This window comes from Cyprinus carpio, chromosome A6, assembly GCF_018340385.1.
Source record: "Cyprinus carpio isolate SPL01 chromosome A6, ASM1834038v1, whole genome shotgun sequence".
Taxonomy (NCBI): Eukaryota; Metazoa; Chordata; class Actinopteri; order Cypriniformes; family Cyprinidae; genus Cyprinus; species Cyprinus carpio.
The window spans coordinates 2,964,272-2,987,096 of record NC_056577.1 but is presented as its reverse complement, the minus strand read 5'-3'; the positions used below and the strand labels follow the sequence as shown (position 1 = coordinate 2,987,096).

Sequence of the window (22,825 nt, the reverse complement as noted above, 5' to 3'; positions counted from 1 at the left end):
TACATGATTCATTAGTTCTGGAACACCTGGAGACATTAGTCCTCCTCCAAAATCTCAACGACCAGACAGGAACGTTTACTAATTCTATTGGAAGCTAATTATCTTACTAAGTAGGCACAAATTGTCCCTTTGGTCTAAGGTCAGTGATGTTGTTTCCCGTTGTAGATTAACAAATAATTAAGCCTAATTACCAGTTTGTAGACGATGATCAATGACTTTGTCCATTGCTGGAGATACACAGATAATTTAGTTGTACATTTTTTAACAGGTGGTCTGAAAACCAACAATTTTTCCAAAGGTTAAAATAAAAGACAGACCCTAGACATTTAACATTTACTTTAGATATTGAAGATGCAAAATGTAGTAAATCGCACAGAGGTGTTACTGTATGTTTTTTAATACACACTTAACATGATCTATTGAGTTTATAAATTTGCATCAGTGTGGCTCTACTGTGTCTGAAGAGTGAGTTTTAGAAATAATGTCTATTATCCATATAACTTGCATATTCATCTTGCCAGTAAATGGCTCTATGATGATCTATAGAATGGGATATACAAATACAAGTAAGTCTATAGTTAAATATTTGTACTGTATATCACATCTTAATGGTCGCATGTGGATTGAATGAGTCAGATGAGATGTATAGAGTCAGATATATAATCTTTATCATTTATACACAACTATTTAGCTTACATGGATAATATATATATATATTACAATTATTTATCTATATACAAAATATCTATTTAACATTCATATACTGTAAACTCATATGGCGTTATATGATATTTTAAACAAGTATGTTCAGACTATATATCAAAGTCACTTTAAGGCTAATTTGCTATATATATTATAATTAAATATATATAGCATATTTTATACATAAAATTTTAACCCTATATATATATATATAGGGTTAAAATTTTATGTATAAAATATTTATGAACACTATAGGCCAGTAGGTACATCATGTTATCTATGCAATTTGAGTATTTTTAATATGAGATGCATGGAAAGGGGCCCATTAGGATGCATAGTAATATTTACAAATGATCTACATTATCTATAATCAATATCTATAAGATTTTCTATGAGAAAGATGTGTTGTACATTATTTTATTTGTTCTATATCTATATGGCCCCATGATCCATATTCAATATATATAGATTGATGTATACAAATATCCATAGGCTTTATCATCTGTATGATTCTGCATCTGTATCATTGTTTATATATATATAATGATCTATAAAATGTCTATTTACTATGGCTTTATATGTTTGATATGACATGTGGAGTGTGTGTAGATTGTATGAGCTCTATTGGAGATATGATTATATATCTAAAATCCATGTTCTGTGGTCCCATAAGGATCATATAGTGAGATGTTCCATATTATCTATTCTACATGGCCCCAGAAGGTTCATGTGGACTGAGCTGATTAGGGGAACGCCTTCTTCCATCTTTGTAAACAGTGTGTGCGCATGCGCAGTCGCGCCGCACTCTAATGGAGGACATGTCTGATCGGTAATCGTCTTTTTCTGCGCCGTTATTCTGAGTTGCGCCCTCAACACCCCTCAGCTGAGCCCGCGACACCCGTGAGTTGACTCCTATCGTGCTCTGCTGACACACATGATCGGGGTTTTATGCGTGTCGAGTGATTTCGTGTGTGTTTTAGTGTGTGGATGTCGGTGTTTACAGTAGTTAGCCGCCATGCTCGTCAAAGTTTGGAGCGGATCAATAATTTATGTAATAACGCAGTTATACACTACAAAAAGCCGTTAATTAGACTGTGGGGTGGATATGAGGTGTGTGTGTTGAGCTGAAGCGGTGTGTGTGTGTTTTGTGTGTGACAGGAGTAACGTTAAGTTTGTGTTCATTTGAGCGGCTTTAGCCGTAAGTGTGTGTGTGGTGTTGTTGTTGTTGTTTTTGCAGTGAGTTTGAGAGATTCCGGGGTCAAAACTTTAAGTGTTCCTGAGCAAAACCTCATAATGAAATCATGACACATTCATAGATATGATGCTTTCTCATGAAACACTCGAAATTATTAGATATGATGTGTTTGTCAGGCTAACGTCAGCTAGCATGCTAGTGCGCTTGTACAGGCGCTTCAGCATTCATAATAACAACAACAGATATTAAACTACTGTGAGTTAATGTTTTTATTATTTACTGTGGGCTTGGATATAATAGTGCATTTCTGTGTAATGTTGATTTGATTAAAACAGTTCATTAAGTTTATTTCTGTCAGTAACATCAATGAGCATGTCGTTAACTGTTACAAGTTACTTTATTCGATTGTTTTCTACTTATTCAATATTAATGTGCTCTAATCAATCCTTTCATTGTTTTGTTTTTCCTGAATTGTTTGTATTTAGTTGCTCCAACAAGTTGTATGCCTAATATTTATACTTTTTCCGTCCTTTGATGACTTCTATTATTATTGTTTCTAATTCTTTTTAAATATAATCCTTAAAATATTTATAATTAAAAATCTATAATTATTTTATGAATTATTATGTTGTTTATATGTATGTTTAATTCATTAAATACTGTATTATTTTCTTAAATATTTATTTTTTAATTATTTAAACTTTTATTTAAATTCTTTTTCTTATGCAATTATTTTGAATCACTTACAATTAGCATAATTATATATGTGTATAAAATGTGTTATAAGTGACTTGTCTTGCCTAGTAGTGGTAGTTGTTATAGTGATGGTGGTCTGCGTGTGGAGTTTATTAGTCAGGAGTTAGAAGACACCTGTTGCAATACAAATGTAATTGGTGGTGTTGGTCAGGGTTGCCAAATCCCCAACGAAGTTTCCCACGGAATTGGGCTACTTTAACACTGTCCGCGGGTTTAAGCGACCCCAATAACATGATATTTAGCCCCTAAAATGCTAATTTTACAAGGGGAACCCCACCAAAAACATGGAATGTGATTTGTAATGGGGGATCCCCCTCTAAACGCGATTGGGCTAGTTTTGGGCTAGTTTTTAGTAGCAATTGGGCGGGTTTTGTTGCGAAAACCTGGCAGCCCTGGTGTTGGTTTGTGTTGCTGTGGTGTGGTTGTTTTTTCAAAAAAGCACGAGTATGTTGCGTGTTTTGTTTTGTGTGTGTTTGTTGCTGAAATCTTCATCTTCCTGTTTCTCTTACAGTCGAAGTGGCAGAATGGCTTCGGACTCGGTCTCTCAAAGCTCGCAGAGTCCTGCCACCAGGATCATGACCTTTCATCCCACAAAAGAGGAGTTCAAAGACTTCAACAGATACATTGCGTATATGGAGTCGCAGGGGGCTCACAGAGCCGGCATGGCTAAGGTTAGTGTACAGGATTTTCTTTCAGCTCAAAATGCTGTGAGAGACTGTTTTTTTAATGGTTGCATGGCTTACTGATGTGCTTGTTTGTCAGGTGGTGCCACCAAAGGACTGGAAGCCCCGGCGCACATACGATGACATCGATGATCTGGTGATTCCTGCACCGATTCAACAGGTGGTCACTGGCCAATCAGGTCTCTTCACTCAGTACAACATCCAGAAGAAGCCGATGACCGTCCGCGAGTTCCGCAAAACTGCCAACACAGACAAGTGAGCAGCAAACGCTGAGATATTTAGAGACCGTTCAATCCTGATGCACAAATAATTAGCCATAATTAGCTTCTTAATAAATGTTCCTGGTGTTATTATGCAGGATTAATCAATGCAAATTATTTTAAAATAATAATAATAACATCCTCCACCGATGACGTGACTTTTTCTTTTTTGCTGATGTAACTACATTGCTGTTCAGAAGTTTGGGGTCTGCATTTGTTTGATCAAAGAATACAGAAAAAAACAGTAAAATTGTATAATATTATTATAATTTAAAATAAATGCTTTCTATTGTAATATATTGTAAAATATAATTTATTCCTGTGATCAAAGGTAGATTTTCAGCATCATTACTCCAGTCTTCAGTGTCACATAATCTTCAGAAATCATTCTAATATGTTGATTTGCTGCTCAAGAAACAGTTCTGATTATTATCAATGTTGAAAACAGTTGTGCTGCTTCATATTTTTTCAGGATTCTTTAATTAATAGAAAGTTCATAAGAACAGCATTATACTGGAAAACTTTTGTGACATTATAATTTGATAATTTTAACGCATCCTTGAAAGTAATAATTTTTTTTTAAAGTACTAGTTCAAAAAAGTACTGACTAGAGGTCGACCGATATATCGGGCCGATATTTGTCATTTTTTAATATATCGGCATCGGCCGATATCCGTGTTTAGTAGCGCCGATTTAAATTCAGGCACGTCGGCGGGCAGCCCCGTGTTATTGGTGCAGTGGAAAGTGCTGCTGCCGTATGTGAAGGACCCCAAGTCAAAACTTTTGGAAGATTCAACAACAGTCCTGGGAGATAAAGGTAGTCAGAGAATTTCACTCTGTAAATGAGGTGGAGTAGGTGGCAGTTCTCACAAACACTGCATCGTGATTGAGGGCTCCGTTACTCCGCCCCGCTCACAGACAGCACCGTGCTCGGAGAGACAGCTGTCCTGGAGCAGTCCAGAACGGTGAATGACATTTGTTCGGAAGCATGGTTTGATGCAGACAATAGCCAGGTTTCCATCCAACTCATTTGCATTTAGGGATGTCAATATTTGATCATTTCCATGATCGATCGTCATTTAAATTAACGATCAATTAATAACCTTACTGCTGCAAAATGCGTCTGCAGCGGTATTATTATGTGCAAAAGCCACTCGGAAAAAAAGCTTTCTCACCCAAATTAAAAGGGGTTTAGTCTGAATAAAATGCTAGTAGCAGGACTGTAAAATAAATATGATTATGATCATTTGATAAAATGAAGGGAGCGCGCTGTACGTTTGAGATCATTTTACTTTGTTGACTGTTTCCCGTCAAGGAGACCGCTGAATGCGCCTCTTTAAATGGTTTCGTGGTGCTCGTTGTTGTATTTTAAAACGCAATTGCAATGTTTTCAAATGACACTATAGTATTAAAAATAAAATTATCCCAAACGTAACTGTGGCGCTTGTGGCTGTGCTGCGCAGTCCGTGAACCGCTTTTTTCACATTAAACATTTTATGCGAGTATTAATGACCAGTACTTTATTTGATCCTGTTCTGCAAAATGTTCGATTTAGAATTTATTTGTTTTAAAAAATCCTGCATTTACAGTGCATTAGATCGTGACAGTGCATGCGTGCGTGCAGACGAGGACGAGCGCGCGCGGGTTTAACTAGATGTATTTGGAGGTTGTTGCTCACGTCTCGTTCTGCACATATCCAAAATGTTTCCATATTCGCAATGTATCTGAATGTTAAACTATAATATTTTTTATTTTTTTTTAATGTAAACTAGACTGAAAAAAATCATCCTCTTCACATGAGCAAAAACGTCCTTGGCATAACAGCAGAGTGGTCCGGTATACTACGGTCTATTTAAACTGACCAGTGTAACCTTTTATATGTTTGGTTGACTGTACTTAATCTTAATAATGAACAGACTGCGATGTAAGTTTGAAGTTAGAACGCACTTTAGATGTTCTGTGTCATTTATATCAAACACAAATGTTGCTGGTTGCTAGTGTGTTTGCAGCACTACTATTATTTATTTTTTATATATATTTATTTTTTTATATTTTTCAGTTTAATTGATTTTTTATTTATAAAATTTGTATTGCTTTTTATTTAAATGTATATTTAAGTTTACATTTATGTTCCAACAAACTTGAAAAATTCTGCTTGATAAATGCTCTAAAACTTTTATGTAAATGATTGACTTTATATATATTACCTGTTTTATATATTTAATACTTGGTCAGTTTATTGATTTGTTTGGTTAACTTGAGATAATTTTTTTTTTAATTTGTAATACCGTGCAGTGCACAAAATTAAGATTCGAGAGATGGTTCAAGTCAGTGCTCAATAAATTATGATAAGTTTAGAAATGTTGTGCATCCACTTATTATTAGTGTGACATTTTAGCATGCAAATGAGGGAAAAACTTCAAGATATCGGCCCTAAAAATCGGCAGCACATATCGGCCATCGGCTGACCCTGACCTCTAAACATCGGCATCGGCATCGGCTATACAAAAACCCATATCGGTCGATCTCTAGTACTGACCCCAAACTGATTGAACAGAGAAACATAATATTATCCAGTAATATCCTAGCCTACTTTTCAAATCTTGATTCTTTAAAGTAAATCCTTTAACATTATTACTCATTGTAAATTCATTTTCATATCTGGTTGACTGTCACCATAATAACATTTTTCTTTAACTCGACTGCAGGTTCTGTAATCCCAGATATGCTGATTTTGATGAACTAGAGAGGAAATTTTGGAAGAATTTAACATTTAATCCACCTCTATATGGGGCAGATGTCAGCGGAACCCTCTATGATCCAGTGAGTAATCTGCCCTTTTTATTAATGAAATATTTTTCTCTATTATGTTTCAGTTTCAAGTGTTTGATAATACTATTGTGTTATACAATGAATACAAATATGTTTCTGACTGTGTACAGGATGTGACGGAGTGGAATATTGGCCGTCTGAACACTATTTTGGACATGGTGGAGAGAGAGAGTGGAATCACAATCAAAGGAGTCAACACTCCATATCTTTATTTCGGGATGTGGAAGAGCACGTTCGCCTGGCACACAGAGGACATGGATCTCTACAGCATCAACTACCTTCACTTTGGAGAGCCCAAGTCCTGGTAATGTCACAACTTGCATGTGTAGGAATGTAATAAATCATGTTTTTGGTCAGCATTTTTGCTATTATTATAGTTTATTTATAGTATATTTTGTTGTTCTCAGCTGAGACCTTTTGGCAGATTAATTTAAATAGCAAGCTCATTTTTTCATATTCACTACCTTTCAGAAGTTTTTAAGATTGTGTTTTGTTTTCTGTTTTTTTAATTACTATGTTCATAAAGGATGCATTACATTGATCAGTACATTGACAGTAAATATGTTTATAATGTTATAAAATATTTCTATTTCCAATAAATGCTGATCTTTTTAACTTTCTGTTCATCAAAGAATCCTGAATAACAATGTATCACTCTTCCACAGAAATATGAAGCTGATTCCCAGCATTGATAAGAATCAGAAATGTTTCTTAAGCAGCACATCAGCATATGTGGCCCTGAACCACAAAAGCAGTCTTAAGTCTCTGGGGTATATTTGTAGCAATAGCCAAAAAAACATTGTATGGGTCAAAATGATCGATTTTTATTTTATGCCAAAAATCATTAGGATATTAAGTAAAGATCATGTTCCATGAAGATATTTTGTAAATTTCCTACCATAAATATATTAAAACTTAATTTTTGATTAGTAATATGCATTGTTAAGAATTCATTTGGACGACTTCAAAGGTGATTTTCTCAGTATTTAGATTTTTTTGCACCCTCAGATTCCAGATTTTCAAATAGTTGCATCTCGGCCAAATATTGTCCTATCCTTACAAACCTTATTTATTCAGCTTCCAGATGATGTATAAATCTCAATTTTGAAAAATTGACACTTAAGACGGTTTTGTGGTCCAGGGTCACATATTAGAGTGATTTCTGAAGGATCATGTGACACTGAGTAATGATTCTGAAAACTCAGCTTTGATCACAGGAATAGATTACATTTGAAAATAGAAAGCAGTTATTTGAATATATCACAATAATACAGTTTTTATTGCATTTTTGATCAAATAAATGCAGCCTTGGTGAGCAAATGAGACTTTTTTTTTTTCATCTTGAAAAAGCTTACTGAGCCTAATAATATTCCTACTGTCCTAAAGAGGTTTTAAAAGCATTATTACTTGGTCTTGAATTGAAAACGGCTCTTCTGCAGGTACATTGTGCCTCCAGAACATGGGAAGCGATTAGAGCGTCTTGCTAAAGGTACAGTGGTCTCTGAAAACAAATCATTAGTTCCTGTTCCTCTTCAGCTGCTCATTAATTAACTCAGTACTCTTTTAATTTTCATTCATGCAGGATTTTTTCCTGGAAGTGCCCAAAGTTGTGAAGCCTTCCTGCGCCACAAAATGACTTTAATTTCGCCGTCAATTCTGAGGAAGTATGGAATACCCTTTGAGAAGGTCAGTTACTTGAGCTTTATCATCGTATCATGTCCCTGCTGATTCTGTCTCTTGATTTGACTTCTTTCTGCTTAATTCATCAGGTCACACAGGAAGCAGGCCAGTTCATTGTGACCTTCCCGTATGGATATCACGCAGGGTTTAACCATGGCTTCAACTGTGCAGAATCCACCAACTTCGCCACCCAGCGCTGGATCAATTATGGAAAGCTGGCAACATTAGTACGTTATTTCACATACATCGTTTATGTTAGGACAAGTATGTTCAAGTGTGGTATCGCAGGTGTGTTTCTGTTTGTTGATGTGCGTCTCTTTCTCAGTGTTCCTGCCGGAAGGACATGGTGAAGATATCCATGGATGTCTTCGTCCGCAAGTTCCAGCCAGAACGCTATAAACTTTGGAAAGCAGGAAAGGACAGTGCGCCCATCGACCACTCAAAGCTCACACCAGAGGCAGCAGAGTTCCTGACAGATGGAAAGACAGAGAAAGAGACAGGAGAGCTCAGCGATAGCAGCAAAGCAGAAACACAGCAGAAGAGAGGAGAAGCAGAGGCTGGAGAGGAGCAGAAAGCAAACACAGACGGTGGAGAGGAGGACAAAACTGAAATGTTGAAAAGGGAAACCGATGGTGCGAAGATGAAAGCAGAAGCAGAGAAAGGAGGTCTGGAGGTCGAGGAGAAGAAGCCTGTTAGTGATGAAGAACCGAGCGGCACTTCAGAGCCGATCAACAGGTGTGTGAAAAGAAAATACATGGCTGTTTTCACGACCTCCATCTCAGATGCTGAGGGGTTGTTTTTTAGTGGCTATGTGAATGTATTTGTACAGCACCATTCATGTATTGTGTGGATAGTGACAGCTGAGGGGGTTGTTATGTATGGCATACAGCAAAGTGACATACAGTACAATATGACCTCAAGTGCCTCATTGTTTTTATATAATGGTTACAACACAATAGAATTATTTTTTTTTTTAAATCTCAGCACAGTGTTGATAGTTCATGCAAAAAAAAAAAAATGTTTTTGTTTTTAGTCTTCTGATTTCCCTTCTCTTCATACAGTAGTAGTCCAAAGCAGAATGTGGGGCAGAAGCGGCTCAGACCCAGCCCTGACGAGGGAGCAAAAGATGACGACAATCAAGTGAAGGTAGAAGAAGAGGAGGAAGTTGAGAAGAAGAAAGCCAAACTCATCCAGACTGAGACAGATGACAAGAATGAACAATCCATCTCCACTGAACCAGGTAGAGCCTCATGTACAGCAAATGATACACAGGTGATGCGGTAATAAAAATGCTAAAACAACCGATGTGTATTTCTGCAGGTGATGTGCAAGCTGAGAAGACGATGGGGACAGAAATGACCCCGCCACAACAGCAAGAGAATCAAGCCCCTCCCTGCATGGAGGTGGAGCTCTCGCCATCAGACCCCACCTCCAGCAGTGACATCACAATGCAGAAAAGAGACGTCGTCACTCCCTCTGAACCCAGCGACGTCACCTCATCCTCACAATCCACAAACAGCATCGCTGATGATGAGGCTCCGAGCAGTGATGTCACCTCTCAGTCCGAGCACGTCACTCAAAGCTGTGATGTCCAAAGCAAGACATCAGTTGACATCAATCAAAACGGAGACCTCACTGATGCCCAGCAGAGTGAAGTCACGTCCCATTCGTGTTCCAGTGACATTCCTGATGCTGACATCACACCTCTCATATCCGTAACCAGCAGTATCTCCTCTCTACATGGCATTAACTCTGCCCACACCTGTGATGTCTCCGCAGAAAACAGTGACAGCACTATAAATACCATCATCCCTAGTCCAAGTGAGCCAGGCAATAACTCCTCCCACATCTATGATGGCCAACCAGAACCCAGCGACATCACATTCACCCATAAAAATGAACCCGGCATTGACTCCGCCCACACCTGTGATGCCCAACCAAAACTCAGCAACATCACCCTCAGCCCTAAACACGAACCCAATGTTAACTCCGCCCACAGCTATGATGTCATCACAGAACCCGGTGACATCAGGGTCAGCCCTGAACATGAACCCAGCATTACCTCCGCCCACAGTTTTCATGTCCACCTAGAACCCAATGACATCAATGTCAGTGCTGAGAATGAACCCAGCATTAGCTCCGCCCACAGCTGTGATGTCCAACCAGAACCCAGCAATGACACCATCAGCGCTGATCACGAATCCAGCATTAGCTCCGCCCACAGCTGTGATGTCCAACCAGAATCCACCGACATTACCGTCAGCGCTGAACACGAACCTATCATTAGCTCCGCCCACAGCTGATCACGAATCCAGCATTACCGTCAGCGCTGAACAACCGTCATGTGATGTCCAACCAGAATCCACCGACATTACCGTCAGCGCTGAACACGAATTACTAGCATTATCTCCGCCCACAGCTGTGAACCTAGTCCGCCCAACCAGTGATGTCCAAACAGAATCCCCCGACATTACCGTCAGCGCTGAACACGAACCTAGCATTAGCTCCGCCCACAGCTGTGATGTCCAACCAGAACCCAGCGACAACACCATCAGCGCTGATCACGAATCCAGCATTAGCTCCGCCCACAGCTGTGATCTCCAACCAGAACCCACCGACATTACCGTCAGCGCTGAACACGAACCTAGCATTAGCTCCGCCCACACGTATGATGTCATCACTGAACCCAGCAGCAGCATCATCAACCTTAATCTCGGCGAGTCACGGTGTAGCTCTGCGTCAGCGGGCGGCAGTCAGGTGTGTCCTCCTGCAGTCCAGCACATCTTCCAGAGAACACTGAGCCCCGCGGAGGTCCTGCACGTCCACAGCTACGCTAAAGGAGATTACAGCAATTTCGAGCCACGCATTCAGCATGAGAGAGAACGAGACAGCGACTCTGATAGCGAGTCTCAAGAGGACAGCAAGGTGCGTGTGTGCCGTCTGACTCACTAATCACTAAAGGAAGAGTGTACCACAGGGGTGGCATTATTTTGTAGACCAGCCTAAGTTTGCATCACCCTGGTTCCCTTGACAAAATGCTAATAGGGTGTTTCCACTGGTTTTTGGAAAGTAAGCAGTGACCAAGAAAAGTTTGATTCTTACATGTTTTGTTCATCATGATAATCTTCACACATAAACACAACTTTTATGAATTTCACCTAAATACAATCTCCAGATGTAAAAATCTAAAGTTAAGATATAAACGAGCTACACCACAATCGCTCAACTTCAAAGTCACCATTACTAAGCTCTTTAAGTCAAAAAAAAAAAAAAAAAAAAAATAAACACTGATTAGCACTTAAAAGCCACTAAAAACTACAAATTATAATATACTTTACTCGTTAACAAAACCACTTTCAATCAACCTGACAGACTCTGTGGTCCCATTAATCCAAAAAAAACAAACAAAAATTACTAATACAATTAAAGGATTTAAAAAAAAATCTCACTCATATAATAATCACATAATTTTATCTATACAAAAATTTTGCACCAGCTCTTAGACTTGTGATCATCACAGACTTTATTTCAGGCATTTAACCAAAAACCCATTCAAAAAACCTATTGACGATGGAACCAGAAGGTTTTCGGACAAATTTTTTGCAGCAGTTTGTAGATCAAATCAGTTAGCAGTGTAAACACGTCCACAAAATTACCTCTAGACGTATTTCTCCTTCTTGAATGCCTGTGCTGTAGATTGTGAAGAATACAGTAGACTCCCTCATGCTAGCAAACTATGCTGGTACTATACAGCATCACTCCACTGCCACAGTCCCAGCTATTGAAAATGATGAAATTGCACTCAACTGCATCACGTGTCTGGATAGATGCCCGCTTACAGCGCTCTTCATCATCTGATGAATAACTCCTGCCACCAATTAATGACGTGCATGAACATCTCTCTTAATAGTTTGTGTGCCACCTGCTTTCCAGGAGTAGTAGTAGCGTGATGCTAATCACTCCAGGCAATATACTGTAATGATATAATAAGCTAGTTTGCATGGATAGGAAAGTGATGAAAAGATAATAACATTTAAATATTCAACAATAACAGCAACAGTAAATGCATTTTCATGCATTTAGCTCTGAAATTGTGAGTAGATAGATAGATTTTTTTTCAGATTTAATTGGGTATTTCTGTCACATCGTCACAAAACCACTGCAGTTCCATCATAGATTACTATGTGAGCTCTTGTTTGGGAAACCCTGTTGTATTTTGAGTGTGTGTCTGTGTGTGTGTAATGAGTGTGAGTTTGTGTTGTCCTGCAGAAAGAAGCTGAACATCCGGTGGAAGCTCAGCACAGACTTCCCAGACTCCCCAGGCACCATCCTCTGATGAAGGACAGCATCAGTGACGAGGGTCAGTTTGTGTGGCAGCATTGTTGATTAAAAATCATTTTCCGTAATTGAAAAAAAACAAACAAATTTAAAATATTAGATCAAAAACTTTTAGCAGAAATAAAAATAAAGCTAAATATAAATATTTTTAAAAAATGAATAAAAATGACAAAAACACAAAAAAATGTCAAAATTAAAACGAAAATTAATGAAATTATAAGAAAAAAAACTAATTTAAAATAGTAATATATACATTAATAGTATATAAATAATGCTATGTTAACACTGATGTGTGAGCTGTCATTAGTATAATGGACCACTTTTCAGGATTAATGTACTGCCTACGTATGTTTACTAAAATCTCAGTACTTCACAAACTCCTGGTATATAATTGGTGCAAAATATGTGTGTGTGTGTGTCTCTGTGTCATGTATGATTCAGGTAAACCCTATGTTATGGGGACAAAATGCCCCTACAAAGATGGCAGTATCCAAAATCCTTGACCTTGTGGGGACATTTTTTGGTCCCTATGAGGAAACAAACTTATAAAAATTCAGGAAGTTTCCTGTTAGGAGTAGGTTTAGGTGTAGGGTTGGGGTAGGGCGAAATGACTGTCCTGCCCTAAACTCAGTACAGTTAGTTTAGAGATTATTGCTATGATGGGTTACTCAAAAAAACCCATGTTGAAATCTTCCATACAGTCACAGTGTTGGGCTCTTCAGGAAGTTACCGTATGAATGCTTTACTTACAGTCGCCACTGCACATTAAACTGGAAAACAAAGTATTATAACTAAATATACCGTAAATTGCATTGCAAAAGCATCTTCAGAATGAAGAATGATGTGTTGGATTGTATGTGCATGTGCAGAGCTGCAGGATCAGGCTGCGTCAGAGGAGGACGGGCTGGACGGGGAGGCCTGGGCACGACCTTTGGCCCAGCTGTGGCAGAACAGACCGTATAATCCAGAAAGAGAGCGAGAGTACAACAGAGAGATGGGTCTGCGGCCTCCGTACTGCGCTGTGTGTGTGCTCTTCCAGGCACATCAGCGGGTAAGCCGGTCTGTTTCAAAGATCTGTGTTTATCTGTTTCCTGTCACTGGAGTATATCATGTCTGACACTTCCTGTGCTTTCCTGTTTATGTGTTTGCATTCAGTCTGAAGGGGGCGAGAGCGAGCCGACTGTGGTGCTCCCCGGCGGTCAGATGAGGACCAAGCCTCTGATTCCAGAGAGATGTTTCAGCACCACCACCGAGGACAGTGCAGACGTCCAGCCGTCCACACCTCACCTGGAGGAGGACGGCACCAGTCTGCTCATCAGCTGCTCCCTGTGCAGTGTCCGTGTGCACACTAGTGAGTACTGAGCTGACAACCCTGACTATCACAATACTGGTTTGTTCCCTCATCGAGTATCTTTTTGTTGCCCCATAAAAAAAAGAGACACATTTTAGATATAACACGTTTAAAAAAAAAAAAGAAAATAATACTTTTATTTAGCAAGTATGCAAAAAAGTGACCGTAAAGACATTTATGATGTTACAAAAGATTTATCATGTGATGCTGAGTGATGCTGAAAATTCAGCTTTGCATCACAGAAATAAATTGCATTTTAAAATATATTCAGATAGAAAACAGTTATTTTAAATTTTAATAATATTTTACAATTTTACTGTTTTTATTGTATTTTTTATCAAATAAATGCAGCCTTGGTGATTTAAAATCTTACTGACCTCAAACGGTTATGTGGTTTGTCTGGTTATAACATTGACTAGAGTGTAATATCTTTCTATTATAATGCTTTAAATGAGGGTTTTGCTAAATAAGAAAATATGCAATTAGGGAACAAGTGTCTAGCATGAATGTGAACTTCACTACTGTTTGAAAAGCATCCCAAGATGCACCCTTGATGATGCTGAGGACAAATAAGGAATGTCATCATAGTTTCCAACATACAGTGCCAGAAAAATGTGTGTTTGAATAATCATGGGTCTGTTTAATTTGTGCTGTTTGTTCTAGGTTGTTACGGTGTGGCTGCAGTAAGAGTCTCCAAAGACTGGAAATGCACCCGCTGTAAAGCCAACGCTCTCACCGAGGTACACCTAAGCCGCTTCACGTATAGTGGCCCAAATAATATTTGGACACTTACAAAAATTGTTCACCCAGACATTCTGTGCACCTAATCATCTATTTTTGAAATATTTTGCTTGATCAGTGTATTTTTCTTTAAAATGAATGAATGTTTCTTGTTTCTGTTTTAAGTCTGGCTTAAGTGTCCAAATAATTTTCGGGCTACTGTGTTCCTGCATTAAACTTAGATTCACTTAGTTTTGTCGTGGCCACGTCATATTAACTCGTGGGAACGTGATATTATGTCGTGATCATTTTGTCGAGGTAACAACGTCCTTATGTCGTGGCCTGGAGATGTTATGATGAGGGAACAACATGTTTTTCTCGTGGCAAATATTTATTCATTAATATATTATTTTGAATTAAGCAACCTGGGATTATCAGATATTTATTCATTAATATATTATTTTGAATTAAGAAATTATTTATTATAGAAAAATTTCATTATTAAATTATTATATTAACCTTAGGCCTTGGCTACCGGGCTGTATTACATGCGATCATCAGCATTTAAAAGTTTATCATGAATAAATGTTACATAAAGTGCATAATATAAAATATAAAAACATTTTTATCCATCCTACAGTCTTGTAAGTCCATTAACTGATAATCTTTTTTTCCTTAATATTTGTATATTATTATTATTATTATTATTATTATTATTATTCTGTTATTATTGGTTATATTTTTATATTCATCTTTTCCCTTCATTTTGATCTCTTTACTTAACGTTCTGAATACTTTTGTAAATAATAGCCTACTGTAAATGCTCGACATGCAAATCAAGAGGAGACTCATAAAACAATATTAGCAACCTTAAAAATGGCATAATAGGGGCACTTTAATTCCTCAAGGTAACACTGTAGTATTTATAATTATGGTCTATTAATTAGCCAAAATAAAATGAAATATATGTTAAATTTAAACTGCATTCCAGCAAAAATTCCAGTCAGTATTATCAAAGCTTTATTGGCATGTCGAGCATTTACAGTAGGCTTTTATTTACAAAAGTATTCAGAATGAGATCGAAATGAAGGGGAAAAAAATGAATCTAAAAATATAACCAATAATAATAGGATAATAATATTAATAATAATATGAGAAAAAGACAGTTAATGGACTTACAAGACTGTAGGATGGATACAATTTTTTTTTATATTTTATATTATGCACTTTATGTAACATTTATTCATGATAAACTTTTAAATGCTGATGATCGCATCTAATACAGCCCGGTAGCCAAGGCCTATGGTTAATATAATAATTTGATAATGAAATATTTTCTATAATAAATAATATTATAATTTCTTAACACAAAATAAAATATTAACTAATAAATCTCTGATAATCCCAGGTTGCTATGGTCACACAGGTTTGTTTACAGATTAAACTCGTGGCCACGACATAATATCATGTTCCCACGAGTTAATATGACGTTCCCACAAATTAATATCTAGTGGCCACGACATATTACGTTCCCATGAGTTACATCATGGCCACGACAAAACTAAGTGAACCGACCATGTCACCTTAGGGGCACCGTACTATTAAATGACGTATTAGGATGCAGTGTAAACTGATGATGTTTGAATCTGTGATTCTTGACAGGGTTGCTGTCTATGTTCGTTGAGAGGTGGAGCATTGCACAGAGCCAATAATGGCAAGTAAGTAAATGAAAGTCAACTAGAAGGCAGGACTGACACACCATGAAACACACTGACCCCTGAACTAGAACTTACCCAGATCTTGAATTGTTAGAAGTGTGCTTTTGTGGATTTTGTGTGCTTCAGACAAACAAGAACCTCACTTATTACACAATTCTGGTTTGAGATCATCATTCAGTGTCTTGCCAGATGAGTTTCACAAAATCTCTCAAGAATTTCTGGGTAGTATTCATCTCACAATCAAAATAAAGAAATAGGAAATTTCATTTTGCTTAAAGAAAATGGTGCCTATATTTAAGAATGTCATTCTTTTTTTTCCTTCCATTTTGACATAATTATTCATGACTGTTTAGCTTATGTTTATAATGATATAATGTATTAATCATTATAATACATTTTGAATTGAATTGAATCTTTATTATCATTGTATGTATGCAAAGTGGAACAAGCAATGAAATGGGGTTGTAATTTTTTTTACAGTAATTTTTATTACTGTAGTACAAACAGCCTATATTTTAGTAATGAGAGCCATCACAGGGAATAATTAGGGTCTTTCACACTGGGTAGTTAAAGGAACTCCGTTAGAGGAACCAGCCACCAGTGTGGTCCCTCGAGAGCTAAATTTTCCCCTAGGGGCATATTCTTGGTTGCATTTGCAGCGAAAAAAAGTGTTGCATTTAGCAGCGTCAGCAAGTGGAGGATGAAGAAGTGCCTGGACTTTGCCGTTGGTCCATCTTTCGCTGTTTTCCATGTTTGTGGAGTAAATATGTGTAAATGGCAGGTGGATGTGTTTCATACAGAGTGCATTCGGTCAGTCACCTTACACTTACGTCACTGGTAGTTCCTGTTGTGTTGGGTTAGACCTTGCCCTGTAAGAGCTAATTTAGTCCCCCTCAAAGGCATTTCTATAACTAAAATCATTCTCGGCTCCTGCAGTGCGAACGCGTCAAAAAGCGGATATTTCCGTCAATAATTATAGGAGCTATGAAATGTTCCTCCGGTGCAAAAGCCTCTATGAGAATTACAAAAAGACTCAAAGGTACGACAACAAGTTACAGTAATTCAGGAAGGAAATGTATTTTATCGTCATGAAAATAATGTTCCATTGTAAAAGAAAAATGTAAGTGATCCTAAAAATATAATTTACCTAAATGCAAAATGTGTTTTGATTCTGCTGTGAAATATGACTTGGACATTATCTTGAGAGGTTTTGTGAGATTGATCCTGCCATTTTTTCCAGGATCAGTTAATGTTGTGTACATTCCACAAATCATCACCCCAGGTTCCTAACATGTGTCTCCTTGTGCAGATGGGTTCATGTCCTGTGTGCGGTGGCAGTGCAGGAGGCTCGCTTTGTGAACATCGCTGAACGATCGCCCGTGGATCTCAGCGGCATCCCCTTACAGAGATTCAAGCTGGTGAGTTTCTGTTCCCTTCTCTAGAAAACATGCACCGTGCAAACTGTGCAAACATTTCAGTTCTCTGAGATGTGGCTCCTCACCAAACTTCTATTAATCAACAGCTGGATGTGTCTTAAATTATATTGTGCATCATTGGTGCGAGTGAACGACACGTTTTGCAGCAAATTGTAACTTCAGGATGTTGACTTTTACTGAAAGAAGACATGGTGTTATTTATATCTACACTCAGGGCCATTTCCTTCCTGTGAACTGATCTGTCTTGTATGTGCTTGCAGAAATGCTACTACTGCAAACGGCGGATGAAGAAAACGCTGGGCTGTTGTGTGCAGTGCTCTCACGGTCGCTGCCCCACCTCATATCACCCGACCTGCGCACAGGCCGCCGGCGTTATAATGCACCCGGACGATTGGCCCTTCATCGTCTATGTCACCTGTTGCCGCCACAAAGGGCCGGTACAATCAGAGGTATTGCACTCTGAAATAGTGTTGTAGTCAAAACCACCTAAACAAAGAGGTCCTTTTAGAGGTTAAGACCAAGACAAGACCAAACACGCGCTTCTGAAATTCTTCTAAAAGATCCACATTTATTGCTTGAAAAATATCTAAAATTTAATCAATTAATACAATTAGAATAAAATAAAGACACTACCATTTGATTACCAATCAAATGAAATCACAGACAACAGAATTCATCTTTGCGCTGCAGAGGTGGCACAGAAGCTGCATCTGAATTGGTACAATTACAATTGCATAAATATTGTGGAGAGTTTAACGTTTTAAAAACAGAATTTTGAATATAGAAATATGATGGAAAAATAAATAGAATATGAATGTAAAACTAAAACTGCCAGTTGGTGGCAAATCACTTAATGCGTGATTCACAGAATCATTTATTCAGCCGATTCGTTCAAAGCAGCTGATTCACTCAGTATTGAATCGCCGCTGTGTGTTGCTCGGGAACACAACAGTTGATTGCTGGACTTTCTTTGGAACTATTTTAGTTACAAATAAAATTGTGTCTAAAATATAATTCACTTAATGCTTCTTGTTCAACGTTTGTATAAAATCAATATCACGTTTTGCAGTCATGCTCATATTCATGAAAACCGCTCTCTTGCTTTTGTGATATTGCTTAATTGTATGTTATAACATAAAAACAAGATGTTATACTTTTTTGCAATCGTATCTCGAAATTTTTTAAGATTATTAATTGAGGTGAATTTTTTGACACAATTCCCCATTAAATTCTGACCGAGCACAGCAGTATCAAAAGAAATACAATTAGAAATAAGTTATTGATTGCATTTAAATCAGGAAGTCTGAGACCGAGACAAGACCGAGTACAAATGCAGTCGAGACCGAGACAAGACCAAGACCTTCAAGAAATAGTCTTAAGACCAGTTTTGAGACCAAGACTCTGAAACACTAAGGTTGTGCACTGTAATATGTGCACTGCATTAAAATGAGATGTGGCTGCTGCAGGTGGCTGTACAAGTTGGCCCAATATCTCTTCCTGTTTCCCTTTCCTGTTTCCTTTTCATGTATCTTTAAGTGTTTATATAGAACAGAGTATGAATAGCATTTTCTTATATAAAAAAAATACATTTACCACATTGTCTATTTGCATTAAGTGTAATATAGTAAATGTAATGATGATCGTGAATAATAATCGTGATTATATTTCTTGAGCAAAACAATTGTGACTAACTGTTTGACAATTGTTGTGCAGCCCTATTTTAAATAGCATCTACCATGATATGTGTTGCTGCTGTGATCAGTGCTCTCTCTTTCTCTGCTGTAGCGTAATAAAGCAGCCATGAGAGAGCTCGGCGTGGGTCAGAAGGTCATCTGCAAGCACAAAAATGGACGCTACTACCAGTGTGAGGTCATACAGCTGACAAAAGCGACATTTTATGAGGTCAACTTTGATGATGGCTCCTTCAGTGATAACCTTTTCCCAGAGGACATTGTGGTAAGACAGTTTATCATAGGAAAGGTGCATTTAACTACAGTTTTAAGTAAACTATCTAATTATCAACGGCATGGAAAACCTGGAAGCATCTGGGAATTTTGGGAAAGTTACGAGGCTTCATATTTCTGTAGAAACTGACAAATTATTATTTCCTATTTTTCAGGATTCTTTCATGAATAGAAAGTTCAAAAGAACAGCATTTATTTGAAACCGAAATCTTTTGTTACATTATAAATGTCTTTACTGGCACTTTTGATCAATTTAAAGCACCCTTGATGGATAAAAGTATTAATTTCTTTCACAAAAGCTTACTGATCCAAAACTTTTGAACAGCAGTGTGTGATTGTCTAGTTATGATTGGCTCCAATACTGTATATTTAAGATGTTGTGTATGATAAATATTGTATTTTGCGTGGTTTGTTGTAGAACCGAGACTGCGCTCAGCTGGGTCCTCCACCGCAGGGGGAAGTGGTTCAGGTCAGATGGACAGACGGTCTTGTCTATGGAGCCAAATTCGTGGCAGCTCATGTTATTCAGATGTACCAGGTAAATGTCTAAGAGAAGAGTTCCAGCGGTTCAGTCTGCGTTAAACCGTTTAGTACATCACTGCTTCTCTTCAGGTGGAGTTTGAGGACGGATCACAGCTGACTGCTAAGAGAGATGACGTCTACACCCTAGACGAAGAGCTGCCCAAGAGAGTCAAATCTCGTCTGGTGAGCTCATATGTTAGGGATATTGCAAGTAAAAATACAAAGATTTTTAAAAAATTGATGTGACAACAGTACTCCATAGTTGTTAAACTTGTCAGATGCAATTAATAATCAATAACTTCTGCATAAACTGTGTTTCTGGAAGTAAAAATTCATTCATTTTCTCCTTGGGGAAATTATTTTTAAAGATAACTTGGAAACTCTTAAAGACACTGCTACTGTGAGCTACAAGGTGGTTCTTGATGATATATGCTTTTGTTGAGGCCATCATTCCACATTATTACTACAAGTCATGGTGACCAAATAAAATACTTTACATTATACACATACAGTATAAATATGCATATTTTGCAATAAAATTGTATTGTTTCTATAGATATAATCAACAATTTTAAATGAATTGATTCTTTTTAGTTCTTTACCTCATTATAGCCATTTTTTGCTTCAAAACAAAGTGTATAATGTTGTAAATCACCAAATAACTGATTGGTTTGGTTTATGGCTTAAAATTCTTTAAAGTGCCTCTATTATGCCATTTTTAAGGTTCCTAATATTGTTTTGGGAGTCTCCTACAATAAGTTTACATGCATGCAATGTCAAAAAACGCTTTAATTTCTCAAAATATGGATTTAATATCACCTCATTTTCCAATAATTCTCAAGCGATTCGTTTGAAGCAGTTTTAAGATGGTCAGATGGCTCAGTCTGTTGTGATTGGTCTGCCGCGTACAGCGTGTTTCGGAAACGATACGCCCATCGCCATAGTTCCATAATTTGAAGGCTAGAGAGAAAATATAAAAAACATCAATTATTAATCATACTTACAGGTTGTGATTCAGTGGAGCCAGCTGGTCCAAATCCCATAAAAGTGGCACTTTAATGATTACTTTTTTAAAATCCCTGTAGGAAAAATGAATGGAAAAAAATACTTCTGGAGAGAGTGGGTGGGCACTAATGCACTGATTGATTTTTGCATGTGTGTGATTCAGTCGAAGGCATCGGACATGCGTTTCGATGGCATGTTTGGAGAGAAGAAGGTCCAGGAGAGCAAGAGACAGAGAGTGATCAACTCCAGGTACAGAGGCGACTACATCGAACCCGTCATCTACCGAGCCATCATGGAGTAGCCAGCGATGACCCAGCCTTCACCCGAAACCCACCAGCACTCATCCAGCGTCTCCAGCACACCCTGCCAATGTCAGTAGCGTTCAGTTCGCAGGGGTCGGACACCTGGATGGGTTTGATCGCTCCTCGGTGGACTATTACTAGCTCTCAGTCCACCATCTATTCTGATACATGGGTCTGGAGTCGAGGCAGGGTGTTTCACAGTGTCTTTCTCAGAAAATGCAGCTTTGTCATTGGATGTGACGCCCTTTTAACCTCAGCGCTGTGAAACTGTGCCACAAACACTCTAGAAACACATCAGCATGAACATCAGGTTCATGGAGTCGCTCCAAATTACATTCGTTTGATACAGAATATTTGTAATCTCCGTTTCATAAAATCTACTTTTATCAAATTGCATTAATTTAATGACTTAATTGAGGGTGCTGTTTCTACCCGTGTTTTACCGAAAGGAGGTGCCATTGCCATTTTATGCATGCAGATCTCCTTTTTTAAGATCTACACTGTCATAAATTGCGCAGTCGAGATCCTGAATATTGTACATAATTTGGAACATAATGAATTCAAGTGTGTCTTCGAGTCATTTTTTACAAGCCTATTTATTACTGGTGCTTTACAAAAGTCAATTTTGCAATATGAGTTCCAGTCCTGTCGAAGTTCGACACAGATAGGTGTGTTCTGGTTTTGGAAAGAGGATCGCATAGATACTGAAATGCCAAGGATCTCACTTTCACAGCTGTTCGAGCCCTGCCTTGCACTCTGGTTCAGTACACTTTCATTCAGACGTTTCTATTAATGTAGCTTCTTACTGCTGTCGACATTTTATCAGAAGCCCCTACGGTTTTAATAAGCTATTTTTGCACTTCTCAGCTGTACTTTTATGAACTGTCATCTTTGTCCTTGCAGTAGCCAAGCTCTTGAGACCGAAATGCATTCATGAAAGCTGAGGAGGCCGTTGTTCGGACTGTCTAGCTGATGGCATTTGCAGAAAGTAAGGTTGTTGCAGTCCTTCAGTCGTTCGAGAGATAGATAGGGCTAATCTTCACTATAAAAAAGAAAAATATAAAAGATTTTTTCTATCAAGAAGCCTATTTTATTGCTTTGTTTTATAATACATGTTTAATGTTCATATACTGTGAGATAGAGTTGTATGTAGTTAATTTAAGAAATCTTGAGCTTTCGGCACGTTTCTTCTGCCTCTTGTGTTGCTTTCAAACATGAGCCTCGTTCTCACTGCACTTCTGAATGCAGAGGCTCTAGGACTTCCATACATGTATTTTGTAAAAATCGTTAATGTGCATCAGTAAAAGATGTGAGCTGACTTGTTACTTATACTGGAGTGTCTTTTTTTCCATTCACATTTA

At 37.8% G+C, this 22,825-nt stretch overlaps 1 protein-coding gene across 4 annotated transcripts; it reads left to right on the top strand.

The window, feature by feature from the left end:
- Positions 1 to 1,454: 1,454 nt before the first annotated feature.
- Positions 1,455 to 22,782, top strand: LOC109112672 (lysine-specific demethylase 4A-like). Of its 4 annotated transcripts, none has more exons than XM_042757532.1 (23): positions 1,455 to 1,602; positions 3,165 to 3,324; positions 3,416 to 3,591; positions 6,305 to 6,419; positions 6,539 to 6,732; positions 7,868 to 7,917; positions 8,011 to 8,114; positions 8,198 to 8,335; positions 8,434 to 8,843; positions 9,170 to 9,348; positions 9,429 to 10,410; positions 10,553 to 11,033; positions 12,378 to 12,468; positions 13,316 to 13,497; positions 13,602 to 13,797; positions 14,461 to 14,537; positions 16,180 to 16,235; positions 17,545 to 17,653; positions 17,932 to 18,120; positions 19,457 to 19,627; positions 20,054 to 20,173; positions 20,248 to 20,340; positions 21,326 to 22,782. In XM_042757532.1, the coding sequence occupies exons 2-23, from the start codon at positions 3,178 to 3,180 to the stop codon at positions 21,461 to 21,463; spliced, it is 4,398 nt and encodes a 1,465-aa protein (XP_042613466.1). In that variant the 5' UTR covers positions 1,455 to 1,602; positions 3,165 to 3,177; the 3' UTR covers positions 21,464 to 22,782. The 4 variants fall into 4 exon arrangements, with proteins under 4 accessions (XP_042613466.1, XP_042613465.1, XP_042613467.1 ...); XM_042757531.1 differs by having other exon boundaries at positions 1,467 to 1,531; positions 9,173 to 9,348; XM_042757533.1 differs by having other exon boundaries at positions 1,468 to 1,531; positions 9,429 to 10,406; positions 10,624 to 11,033.
- The last annotated feature ends 43 nt before the right edge of the window (positions 22,783 to 22,825 follow it).

Coding starts and splice junctions, on each gene's coding strand:
- LOC109112672 (XM_042757530.1), top strand. CDS start 1,512: ATGGAGGACATGTCTGATCG. Junction 12,469..13,315: donor GGACAGCATCAGTGACGAGG/GTCAGTTTGTGT, acceptor GTGCATGTGCAG/AGCTGCAGGATCAGGCTGCG. Junction 16,236..17,544: donor CACAGAGCCAATAATGGCAA/GTAAGTAAATGA, acceptor CTCCTTGTGCAG/ATGGGTTCATGTCCTGTGTG.